The sequence below is a fragment of the Zootoca vivipara genome, chromosome 15 (genome assembly GCF_965207765.1).
Source record: "Zootoca vivipara chromosome 15, rZooViv2.hap1.1, whole genome shotgun sequence".
Taxonomy (NCBI): domain Eukaryota; kingdom Metazoa; phylum Chordata; class Lepidosauria; order Squamata; family Lacertidae; genus Zootoca; species Zootoca vivipara.
Genome location: NC_142598.1, coordinates 11850163 through 11863668, shown reverse-complemented (window position 1 = coordinate 11863668; position 13506 = coordinate 11850163). Strand labels below are relative to the sequence as shown.

The window sequence follows — 13506 nt, the reverse complement described above, 5'->3', positions numbered from 1 at the left end:
CTTGCTTTCAGAAAGCCTGAGGGCTGGAGATACTGCACACTATTTAGGTGGGCTCTGGTGTTCATACCTTTGTCAATCTCATTACTGTTTGAACCCAGGTTTCATAGTTCCCTCCACAAAATGGCATTGCTGGTAGCAGTGCATTTTTCATAACAAAATGGGGTGCTGGTACTCATATATTGATAGAAGTGCCGTGGGCGCCAGCACAAAATGGCTGCCATATGCAGCAAAAAAAGAAAAAGAATACTGTTGCAAAAAAAGCCCTTCTGGTAGAGAAATCGGGGGTTATGCTTAATTCACCCTTATAGGTGACTGGCTGTCATTCATTCCCATGGACACTCAAGGATAATATTGCAGCAGAAACAAAACCTCTCTACAAACCCAGACAATTGGGCTGACTTTCATCCACAATAGCCCATTGTAGTTACACAAAGTCTCTGCAGAGACCCATTGCCCCATCACCAGAGTCTTGTGGTCTTACGGCTGTGCAATGTATATTATGCCTATTGTGATGGAGGTTGTACAATAGTTTATATTGACTAATTCAGGATTTATTCTAGTGATAAAACATTATTTCTTACTTTGATAATAGTCTCTTGCAGTATACAAGACAGCATTAAAACATGTTTGTTTAAGCAATCCAGACATGTAAGAAGTTAAATGTGTTTTAATCTGTTTTTTGTTGATTCTAGTTAGGTTTGTTTTACGTTTTTTCTAAAACACCCGTTTTTAACTGTCCTTTATTGATATTTTTAATTGATATTTTTTGTAAACCACTTTGAGGTTTCATTACAATCAAGTGGTTTACAAATTTTGTTAAAGAATAAAATAGTGTAATGCAATGAGGTTAGGTAAAGGCTACTGTAGATTGTTTTAACAGGATATTCATGCCATTTTGCTTCCCTCTTCCCCCTCAGTGGAAAGGGAAGATACAAAATATACATGGAAACTCACAAAAATAAATAAATTTCTATATTCAGTTTGAGTAGATGCTTGTGAATCTTGGAACTGGGTCTGTCTCAAGTAGTAGGCAAAGAACTAATGCTGATTTTTCTCCTCATACCCCCCCCCCCCATTTTCCCACAGACAATGAAGGAATAGGTCACAGTCACAAATCACGTGTCTTAGATCTCATACCAAGTGGTGTACATTTTATAAATTGCCTTCAAGTCTAGTGGTGAAAAACATCTGGAAACTTCTTACTCGTTTTTATTTCCTGGCATAGAAAAGGAATACTTGATTTTTATTTTATTTGGTAAAAAATTACAGCTTATGGCTGCTGCATGTTAAGGTTGAGAAACAATACTGTGTGATCGAAAAATTGCTGCAAGAGAGCTTATAAAATCTGTTTGGTTGCATTATTGTTGCAAAATCTCACACTGCAGACAGAAGAAGTTAGGTCAGAACAACAGTTCCTGTGGTATATAAATTCAATAAATAATAATAACAGTTCCTTCTGTTCTTGTCAGTTAAAAGAAGACAGGAAAATGGCTTGATGGTCCACGAAGACTAGGTTCTCCAATGTTTGCACCATTGTTGTCTTAAAGCAGACCAATTATATGGGGTAGGCTTGAAAATGTTTCTTGTATATAAAAAGCAGATTTGCAGGTCTCTAGCTGCTCTTAAGATGGCCGTTTTGATGTATTTAATGCTCACCTTATAAGGACTAGACTGTAAGAGATAACTGCCTTATCCAGTGCAGTCAAAATCCCACAATAGTGCTCTTATTGACTTGTGACAGCAATAAGCCACACATTTTAGAGACCAGGTGACCATTTGTGTTGTGATCTTTTGATAGCAAACTGCTTTTTATGTTCACATCCAGCTTTGTACTACAAGCACGAGATCACAGCCTTAAACTCTTTTAATCCAGAGAATACATAACATTCACTGACCTGAACTTTCAACAACTAATGCAACTTTGAATTTATGCAGTATCTATAAAAAGTTCTGAAAGGTGGGAGTGGCGTCACTATTTAGCTACTTGGATTATTATTGTGGAATAACTAATAACTAATTCTTTAGTAGGTGTAAATAGTGTGACTTAGATGTGTATTAACCTTTGAAGACAACTTTGGGTTTGGTCCCCATAAGTTTCTGCTAACATATCAATACAGTGAGCAGCATTTTTTGCATGAAGATTATGAAGTGTTGTATGCAAATGCAAGAAGGTATCTCTCCCACCTTTTTAATGTTTAAACCAGCTTAAACTCAATCAAGCAAGAACAGAGTAGCCTTAAAACCTTCTGAGTCATCTTAGCTACAGTTGCAGGGAAGTGTGGCAATGTCAGTGTGAGGCATGGTGTGAGTGTATTTAAACAGACCCCTAAGGTGACATGAGTTTCTAGTAAAGGACAAATCAAAAGAGACTTTGTGAGTGACTTTATTCATTTTAAGTAGCTGAAGCTGCCACAGTTGGACTAAGAACCCTTTTTTGTAGTAGGGTGAGAGGCATAGCAAAATTAACTACCCGGTACACTTTGCTTCTACAGTGGAACCTCGTGTTACGTACTGTCCCCCTTGTGAACGCTGCAGGTTACGAGCTCCGCTAACCCGGAAGTAGATGTTCCCGGTTGCGACCTTTGCCCTGGGATGTGAGCGGAAGTTGTGCACCGGCAGCAGCAGGAGGCGCCATTAGTGAAAGCGCACCTCATGTTACAAACGGTTTTGGGTTACAAATGGACCTCCGGAACGGATTAAATTTGTAACTGGAGGTATACCTGTATTATTTAGTTAGAAATGAAACCACTTTGTGTTGAAAACCCATGATACCGGTATATATCAGGGGTGGGGATTGAATCTGGCCAGCGGTCCAGGTCATTATTTCCCCTCCCCATGCGGCTAAAATTTAGTAAGGGGACAGAGCCATCCACATGGCAAACACTTGACATCACAGTGATGCTGGGTGACTATTTATTACCTGCAGGAGTCTTCAAAAGCCCATTTAAAAGTGCTGTTTTTGCCCTGCATTTTTAATGGGGCTTTGTGCCTGGACACCTTTTTATATTGAGCTGGGCTTTCATCTGCCCCATGCCTGTTGGTCCCATATGACAACCGATGTAGGGCAACTGGGCATGGCTTGGCTGAAATGGGGAAGCTTGGTAGATCTAAGTAGGTCCCCGGGCTGGCAGTCCCCCACCATATAGTATTTTATCATAATGATGTTTATACCAACCTGCAAGTTAAGCTATTTTTTAAATTATCCCCTTATAGTTCCTGTTTTATTGCTTTCCTAGTTTGTCCAGTAGTGCAGCAAGTGTGCTAGGCATACAGTGTGATCCATGGTTGGGGAAACCCCTAGCCTGTGGGCTAAATTAGGTCAAGCAGGTGTCCTAATCTGGTGTGTGGAGTTGTTTCTCCCAAACCACCCTCCCCTCCCCTCCCCTGCCCGTAATACCATATACGATATCAAGTGGGAGGCAGGTGAAGGTGTTCATTTCCACTATTAGGAACACACTTCAGAGGTGTAAAGACCCCCACGCATGTCGGCGGAGTGCATGCAAGTCTGCTTTGCCTCTTTTTGTGATGTCTTTATGAAGTTTGGGGGCTACTTCTGGGTTTCAACGTACATGCACATTATTCATACATGCCTAAATTAGTCATTAGCTATAATCTGACATTATCCACCTGTTAAACTTGGCCTGCAGGGTTTGGGCAGATAAAGATCTTGGCACACCAGACAGAAAAGGCTTCCCACTCCTGGAGTAGTTCATTGTTGCCCCAGAAGGTGGTTTGATCGGCTCTGGGGAGGTACTGGCACAGCACTGTTTAGTGGCTTGAATGGAGCAGTGGTGGAACAGGCGGGCAGACAAATAAGGAATAGAAACTCTTCTGTTACGAGCTGTTCTCAACACACACTCCCAAGAGATTTAGGATTTTTTGCTGGAGTCAGTGTGTGTTTTCATTATGAATATGTGTTCCTACCTGTAACTTTATGCCTAGCAAGAAATTTGCACCTCAGAGGAATAGTGAAAGATTGGTTTATTGCATGAAATAAAAGGAGCATACATGAAATAAAAAGTGCCTCTGACTGATGAACATCTTATACCCTTTTAAAATGTGTTTGTGGGGTGGGGGGGCTATTGGGTTTTTTGTTATTGTTTTATCAGGTATTCTGTGTTTTTATATTTTTATGTTGAGAACATCCCCAAGATCTACAAATAAAGGATGTCATACAAATTTATGTCATGATCCTCCTGCAAAACAACTAACTGGTTATCTTGCATGTTTCCTCAATCACCCCCCCCCCCGGTTTGCTTTTATTAGTTTTCTTACTTGATGAACAAACAGCACACACAATAAAATAATAAAACAACAACAACAACCAAAATGGACATATACACACACACACACACACAAAAAGCATACATATAACCATAAATCCATAAGTTCTTACATACGGACTTATGTCACCATATCCTTTAATCCCAATTCCTTTTGTCCTCTAATAGATTTTCGTCCTCAACGCGGGTCTATTTTGTCTACTTGTTAAACTGCTCCTTTTATCCTTTCTTCATTTCTACTGTTTTCCACGTACTATATTTGTAATCCATGTTGTGATTTGCAAAAATTAATGCAAATCCAGATTTTGACTTGGACACATTTTTTAGATAATCTCTGTAAATTTCCCATTCCTTTTGGAATTTTTGTTTAGGCTGTCTCCTAATCGCAACCATCATTTTTGCCAATTCGAGATATTCAAATAATTTACCCTTCCATTCCTTTTTTGTTGGTACTATTTCACTTTTCCAATTTCTAGCTATTGCAGTGGTACCTCGGTTTAAGTACACAATTGGTTCCGGAAGTCTGTACTTAACCTGAAGTGTACTTAACCTGAAGCGAACTTTCCCATTGAAAGTAATGGAAAGAGGATTAATCTGTTCCAGACGGTCCGTGGAGTACTTAAACTGAAGCGTACTTAACCTGAAATGAACTTTCCCATTGAAAATAATGGAAAGTGGATTAATCTGTTCCAGACGGGTCCGCAGAGTACTCAACCTGAAGGGTACTTAACCCGAGGTATGAGTGTACAGTGGTACCTCGACTTATGAAGGTGATCCGTTCCGCGGCACTCTTTGTAAGTAGAAACCTTCGAATGTCGAAGCGTCCATTTTGCGCATGCGCGAAGCACGATTTTGCACAGGCGCAGAACGCGTGCGCGGTGAAAATACTTCCGGGTTTGCTGACTTCGTAGGTCGAAACCTTCAGAAGTTGAGGCATTCGGATGTCGAGGTACCACTGTAATTGGTTCCAGAAGTCCGTACTTAACCTGAAGCGTACTTAACCTAAAGCGAACTTTCCCATTGAAAGTACAGTAATGGAAAGTGGATTAATCCGTTCCAGACAGGTCTGTGGAGTACTCAAACTGAAAATACTTAAACCGAGGCGTACTTAAACCGAGGTATGACTGTAACATTCTTGCTGCCATTGTAGCTTATTCTCTTTTTTTCATTTGGGATATCTGGATCTAAAATGCCCCAAAGGAAAGCTTCTGATTTCTTTATAAAGGTTTGCCTAAACTTTTTTTTTTAGACACTCATATATAATATCCAGAAGTTCTTATTTTTTTTTTTCAACCCCACCACATGTGAAACAGTGTCCCTTCTACCTGTTTACACCTCCAGCAAGTATTAGATCTCGTTTTATACATTTTGGATAATTTGCTGGGAGTTATTTACCACTTCTAGAACACCGTCCAAAGATTTTTCTTTAGTGTATAACAGGCTGTAGATTTCCATTCTTTATTCCATAATATTTCCCATGCCGATAGTTGGATATTTTTTAGCCAGAATCTTTCGCCTATTTAACCATTGCTTCTTTCACCTCCTCGTCTTTCGCCTCCCATTCTAAAAGAAGCCTGTACATTCTAGAAATTATTCTTTTCTTATTTTGTATTGGTTCTTTTATCTACTTTTGATTCTTCCATTGCAAAACCTTTTTTACTGTCTATCTTGAATACCTCTGTTAATTGATTATATTGTAGCCAACCCATCAGGTGATGTCTTACTTCCTCGTATTTTTTCATTTTCAATTTGTTAACTACTTCTAGGAGATCTTTATATGTAGCCCAATTTGAATCCATATTTTTCCTTTTCATTGTTATCGCCTCCAAAGGGGAAAGCCGCCAGGGAGTTCTGGGTTCTAAGAGATCTTTATATTTTCCCCATACCTTATATAGCATGTTTCCTCAATCATGACCTTTTGGAGGAAGATTTAACTGTCCACGCAGAACCTGATTGTTCCTTACAGGAGGTGATCATTAAACTTTGGTGGTGACATGGAATTAATGAACTGATCTTTACAGTAAGAATTAGGAGATCAGGATATTTACTCATGCCTTCCAGGTCATGTTTAAGATAAAGGTAGCTCATAACGGGGCTCTCTCTTTATATCCACATAAAAAGTTCAGATTCACACCCATTGTTACATTTGCTGCTCCCCTATGTTACAGGAAACACACATGAGTGCACTATCACTTGCTGGCATGTTTGCAGCAAACACTCCTCTCGTGTATGTGCACACGCACACAAACTCACTCACTTTGTACACATGGGATGTTGCTCCCATTTGGCCTAATTTCATACAGGTGGAGGACCTGGAAAGGGCAAAGGGGAAGCAGGAAGCCCTCTGGCAAGAACAATCAGTCACTTTCTCTAGCATATTGTTAGGCAGGTAGGAAGGAAGAATGTGGGGTAAGTGGGGAGAAAGTGAGCTAACCTTGCCCCAATGTTGGCTCTGGTTTCTCCCACCATCAGCATGCGACCCTTGATAGAGCACGAACAGGAAACTTTTTCTAACTTTTGACATCCAGTACTATAGTCTGCCCAAGTCATTGCTGGGTCATTTTCTCTTGGAGAAACAGGTTTCACTTGGTCTCAGTCTGACATTCGGACATGTTGCATAATTTGCCCTTAGATCAGTTGACAGTCATTAAAATGAGCATCGAAACTTGTAACTTTAGGAATCCACAGTGGATTTGCAAACCAGTGAAAGGGACAGGCCTGCATTATATTTGATTTAAAAAGTACAAAATATTATTTAAACATTCCAAATGAGGAACTGTTTGGCAGGGAGAGGAAATGTATGATCCTTGGACCTCAGTATAGAAACTCAGCCATTTTCTTTAGAACTTTCTCATTTTGCCAAATTATACCTCTCATCAAGTTGAGTCTTCATGTCATATTTCATACCAGTATGACGAACTGTATTTGATTTTTAAGATTAATATAACTTTTATTATAAAACCTAAGAGTGTTGTAAAGCCAAGACATCTTAAACTATAGGGCAACTTCCACAGTTCTGTAATAAAACCCACTTTCAGGTTTCTGACCTTTGTCACACTCCAGCATGACCCAGAAAGGGCGCCTGTGGTGAGGCTGTGCAGATAGGGGCACAGCTCATTCTTGTTGCCCCACTTTCTGTGTTGAAATGAAAATGTCTGACTGCCAGCCAGGCGTCCTTTCATTATATGGGCCCTTTCACCACCCTACCCCCACCTTAGTATTAAATCCTTGAGATATTTCATACTAGGTTTGGCATGTATGGTTTATGGAAATGATTAAATTATCCTTAGGAACAGGGATCCTCCCTCTTCTCTTCTCCCTCCCCCTATGGTATTTGAGATTATCAGTGAAGGCATTTTCAGTAGTGTTACTAATCTTCCTGATGTTGCCGTATTTTGCTGCAGAACTACGTAAATATGTGTTGCTTGCCAATCTTAAAGCAACCAAACAGCCTAAGCAGGCCCTGGATCCTAAAAGGATACTGTCAGACATTATTTATATATGGAAAAATAAGTGATTGATGAAACAGATGTATCAAAGACAGTTTAGTTAAATGTTTTAGCTTTCATCTTCCTCAATAACACAGTTGGGATTTCAAATGGATGCTGTGAGCCAAGGTGACAGTTTTAAGAACACTCAGGATGTAATATCATTCTAAGGAGTGTGGTATGTGCAAAAGTAAAGTCTAGATTGAAGTGGATTGAGATTAAATTGATCACATGCATTACTCATTGTATACAAATAAATAATAGTACAGTAAATGAGAAAGATAGAAACCTTTTTGTGTGCTAAATTTCTTTCTTTAATTTTCTAGACATTCCTTTCAAAGGAGACCTGACGTCTGTGGGACTAGTTCAAGATGTGTAGTTCGGTTGCTCCCAGGCTCTGGTTTTTAACGGATCGTCGTATTAGGGAAGACTACCCTCAACAACAAATCTTGAGAGCACTCAAGGCCAAATGTTGTGAAGAGGACCTGGACTTCCGAGCTTTGGTGATGGATGAAGTGGTCCTGACCATTGAGCAAGGAAACCTTGGTAAGAATAAAGGTTGTATGGAAAGGTGACAGTTGGGAGGACATGGTGTATCATGCAAGTTACCACCTGCTGATAATTACAATTGTGAAGAGTGTGATGGCACTCAGGTCCTGTTTTCAGACTTCTCATGGGAATCTGCTTGGCCACTGTGAGAACAAGATACTAGACTAGATGGGTCATTGGCCTGATCTTGCAGGCACTAATGCCTTTGCCTGTGAGCTGTTAAATTATAAATGTCAAAAAGCAAAACTGAGAAAAGTTTGTGTTTCATTTCAAATTGTGTGGTATTTTTCTGCCTGAGTGTTGCTTCAAGGCTGAGCGTCAGCTTTTTAAAAATTAGTGGCTTAAGCACAGCCTCCTTTGCCAATGCTTTGGGGGTTTCAGAGAAATTATTTGCCCCTATCTGCCATGTGCATAATCAGGTTGTGCCCTCTGAGTACCAAGTACTAGTGTGGAAGCAGTAGCAGACATTAAAGCTTCACTCACCACAAAGGCTTTGCATGTAGTTCCTGATATTGCTACACATTGATTTTAAAATTGTGTTAGAGACATATACTTCCATGCGGCTCTACACCAGGGTGGATTGTGTCCCTTTTTCTACTGCTGCACCTGCAGAAAATTTGCTGTAACTAGATGACACCACTATTGTCTACAGAGCTTTTCACAGTAGACATAACTTAGGTTTCCAATTCTGTTCTGACTCCTGTGATTCTTATGGCAACATTTCCAAAGTCAATGGGCATGGCTCTACTCCAGCCCAATTGTTTTATGAGAAAGGATGAGGACTTTACTATGCAGACCTTTAGCTTGGATAGGAGCTTCAACTCTGACTTCTTTATACCTAACACAGCAGGGTTGGGCAGCCACAGGGGCCTCCCTGTCAGCCCCACAGTACCATTACTTGTCTCACCTCTCCTCTATTACAATTAGGCTTGCAAAAACCCTTCTGTTGGAGACAATATGAGGCTTGGTTTTGTTTGTTTTTTTGCAAGCCTAATTGCAATGGGGCTAATCAGGAAGGGGGATTGCAGTTGATGAAGGGTTAAACTCTCCTTTCATACCCCCTCCTCACTGAAAATGCATTCCTTGCTGCAATTTGGGTCGGAAGAAGCAAGCTTAATTGTTTGTGGTTAAGTAGGTAGGTTGTAATTCAAACGCAGTTTGTGGTTCATGTGATGAGGTCCTTCTTGCTGCACTTTGGATACATGGTCTCTTGTTTCTGTTATCCTGAGCTCTCACAAGAGACATCAAGATCACCCCTGTACCCCTTTCCCTTCACCATGTTCTTGAAGAAATTAGGAGGATCATGTTCCCCAGAGGTGCCTAGGGCACCAACTGCTGTGAGCAACTTTGTGATCCACTGTTCCACAGAGCTTTAAAATGGGAGGAGGTACCTACAAAATAATAGTAATATTGGAAAGAAGCTTTTATTACAGGACCACTTAGATAAATGCAGAGCTTATTTGCTAAAAATGGTTTTGTGGACGAAATGGCATAATTAGGGAGTGGCTTTGTAAAGATGGTGCCATTGTAGGATAATTGTAAATAAGAGGCTTGCATTTCATTACTGCATTACAGGGGGTTGGACTAGATGACCCTTGGTGTACCTTTCCAACTCTACAATTCTGTGTACAGTACAAAGTACATAGCCCTTTACATAGCCCTGGAGCTGAGCAGCTGCCCCTGCTGTTGCAGTTGCATGGCAAATTGTCACCACCTGGGGATATTTCAAGTCAGTCACTGCAATGAAGAATGTGCTTGTGGCAAGGTTGCTTAGACGAGGATAAAGGACAGCTGAAGAGGAAGAAGAATCTTGTGTGACAGGCTTGCCAGATTACAAAATGGATGCATGGCTAATGAATTGAACATGGAGTTCTGGAATGAAGTGGAGGAGACAGTTGGAAGATGGTCTTACATAATTGTCTTCTCCATATAATTTCTACTGCCTAATCAGTTTTACTATCTTTTAAATGTATGTTGAATTCTAGAAAATCTTAAATACACATGAATTTGTGGCTGTAGTGGCCAGGGATTGTTCCTGTGCTTGTCTCTCCTACAGGGAGATTTGATGTTTGTGCATGGAACTGTGTTCAAAACTCCCATTGTTCTAGGCACATTTTGCGACAAGGGAATTTAATTAGCGAGAGCAGTTTCTGAGCTCTGGGTGCAGTGCTGCACCTAAGATTTCAGATTAAAACTGCAGAGTGGAAGGAAAGGAGGACCCTTTTCTGCCTCCCCACTTCCAGCTACTCTCTGAAGACTGGAGAAGAGACCCTCTTAAGAATTCTATTGGGGTGGGCAGGAGAAGGACTAGACTATGTAAAAATTGAACCTAATATTTTAGCTGCAGTTCATTCATTTTCAGCTTTGTGTTCTTGTTATAAAAAAAGCACACCTAGACATTCCATTGTTTAAGGTTTAAGGTGCCATTTAGATCCTAGCTTTCATATCTGTTTCTAACACTGGCACGGAATGGTCACAGCTGTGGTGTGGCTGGAGGGCAGACATTTACAATTGATGCACCTTGGAGTAATTCTAGTCTGCTATGCAAGCAAAACAGGACAATTTCAGTTTTACTGTTAATATAGCAAAGAGGTCATCACCTCAAATCTTCTTGCAACAGTATAGTATAGATCAGGCATCCCCAAACTGTGGCCCTCCAGATGTTTTGGCCTACAACTCCCATGATCCCTAGCTAAGAGGACCAGTGGTCAGGGATGATGGGAATTGTAATCCAAAACATCTGGAGGGCCGAGGTTTGGGGATGCCTGGTATAGATGGTGCTGCATGTTGTTATCTGGCCATCTTGTACTATCTCATCCTAATTTTTTTTGTCAGTGAAATAAAAGTAATGCATTAATCTGCCAAAGGTTTGTTTGAGAGAACAAGTTTGTATGTCTGGCTCAAGTGAGTTTTATGAATGAGTAGAGATTTGAACTTACGTTTCCCTGGTCTAAGTCAAAACAGTCTATCCGTCAATCCAAATGTGTCACTCTCAAGGCAGAGGCCAGAGCTTAGTGATTGAGTTTCCTGGTTCAGTCAGTCCCTGGCATCTTGCATTAAATTATCTCAGGAAGCGCAGCTATATGTTCAAATTTCTAGAGGTACTATTTGCATGTGAAAGCGCTAAATTTCAACAATGGAAACAGGTTTCCTACTCTAGAAACTCTGTGTTCCTGCACTATGCAGAAAACTCATTTTCAAAAATATCTTGATTTCACACCCACCCATAAAGTCATTTTTATGCAAGACAGCTGAATTCTATAATTTGCCAACTACTTTTGCTGTCAACCCTTGCATATATTTGCTTATATGAACTAGCTGAAGTGTGTTGATTGGGTGGCCCTGTGGCATAGCTGTCAAGTTTTCCCTTTTCTCGCGAGGAAGCCTATTCAGCATAAGGGAATTTCCTTTAAAAAAAGGGAGAACTTGACACCTATGGCCTGTGGGGTGATAAATAATCTATTTCATCAAGCTTGACTGTAGCCCCATAACCCTCTTGAGCACCTTGCTCAAGAAGTGGGTATTTGCAGCTGCGCAATATCTTCTGGGTCGAGGGGAGGGCCTCTTAAGGTGGGGACTCACACTACCATTTCTTTTATGGTGACAGGCACTATCAGACCCCCTCCCTCAAAGATGCATTTTGCTCTATTTTGATCCAGCTTTATTCCCGCTTTTGGCACCAATATACTTTGGTTACTCCAATTGATGACTTGTGTCAAGGGAGAGATAAGGGAGGTGCAACCCTATTAATCCTGCCCTTTCTCTCAGCAGCTTTTGACAACATTTGACTATGGTCTTTTTCTGGAGTGACTCTGCAGGTTGCGGATTGGGGCCTTGATAACACAGTGGTTTTGCTGGGTCCTGTGATACATTGTAAGGCTCTGTCCTGCCCCCCACCCCATGCTGTTTAACAACTATATGAAGTTGTTGGGGGCAGCTTTTGGGGTTTTACAGACCAGTGCCATCAGCATTCTGATGACACTAAGTTCTACCTCTATACCATCCAGTCCAAATGAAATTTGGTGTTGGTGTTGAACCAGTGCCTAGAAGCAATAATTTAATTTAATTTAACTTTTTTATTTTTTAAAAAAGCCTGTAGTAGTGTTACTATTATTTACCGTCTTGTTTATGTAATTCATTGGTATGTTTTGTTTTGATGTAGATCACTTTGAGGTCATGATTTGACAAAAAGCTGTATGTAAGAATGCTAAATATTTATGAGCACATCGCCTCCAGTATTTAGCATATGGTATTCTGGCTTTACCTATCATAAAATAACATTTCTTATTTATCTTTGGGTGCAGTTCCTTTTAAATATTGTTAATGGGAATATTTTTTGGGATCCAGACTTTGAAGCTGAAATGAATAGTTTTTAATATTTGATTCCAAACAAATCTAGTTACAGGGGTAGCTAACCTGTGACTCTCTAAATGTTGTTGGTGTCCAGTACCCAGAATCCTTGATGCTGAGTGAGGCTAATGGGAGTTGGCATCCACCATCTGGAGAGACAAAAGCTAGCAACTCCTCTATTTCAGTATAAGCACAGGACCACCAGCAATGGCCAAAACACATTTGTTTCTACACTTCCAGCAATAAATCAAGAGTTTTATTGATTGTTTAAATATTAATCTGTAAATTGCTTTGAGGTTTGTTTGTTTGTTTGTTTGGTTTACAATCAAGCCGTGTATAAATTTTATGAAATAAAGAAATTGTTGTATTTATTTTCATTGTGATAACATCTTAAATCAGTTCTCCTCTAGTGTAGAATCTATTCTATATACCGTATATTAATTTCCCCCATAAATAATTCCATTACCCCCCTGGAAATTTCTCTTGTGCCTTTTGTTGTCCACTTTTCCAAATATGCTGGGCTACTTTTTTTTTTTTTAACATACAACAGCAAGTGATATTTGAAAAGTGCTTTCTTTGGATTATGACAAAGATGCATGTAAAGCATAGTGACACTTAGTTTTCATATTACGTTACTTTTAATAAAGTCTGATTCATAAATACTTTTAATTGTGATATTACTTCTCCCATTTTCTGTAGGAAGGATTTTATTTGTTCTTTTATCCAGTCTTTATATAAAGAATAAAGGTGATTGTACTGGACAAAACGCTTTCCTATACAGGCAATGGCCGATTTAGGCGTGTCCAAATGTCTCGCAATCATGCGCACACGGCGTC

The 13506-nt window shown here is 40.0% G+C and overlaps 1 protein-coding gene across 3 annotated transcripts in view; it reads left to right on the top strand.

The window, feature by feature from the left end:
* The window catches only part of RIMKLB (ribosomal modification protein rimK like family member B), a 41490-nt gene that overhangs the window by 9754 nt on the left and 18230 nt on the right, over positions 1–13506 (top strand). For all 3 annotated transcript variants that reach the window (XM_035141260.3, XM_088658968.1, XM_088658970.1), the window contains one exon: positions 8098–8317. In XM_035141260.3, coding sequence (XP_034997151.1) covers positions 8143–8317 — 175 coding nt within the window. In that variant the 5' untranslated portion in view covers positions 8098–8142. The remainder of the gene's footprint in view (positions 1–8097; positions 8318–13506) is intronic.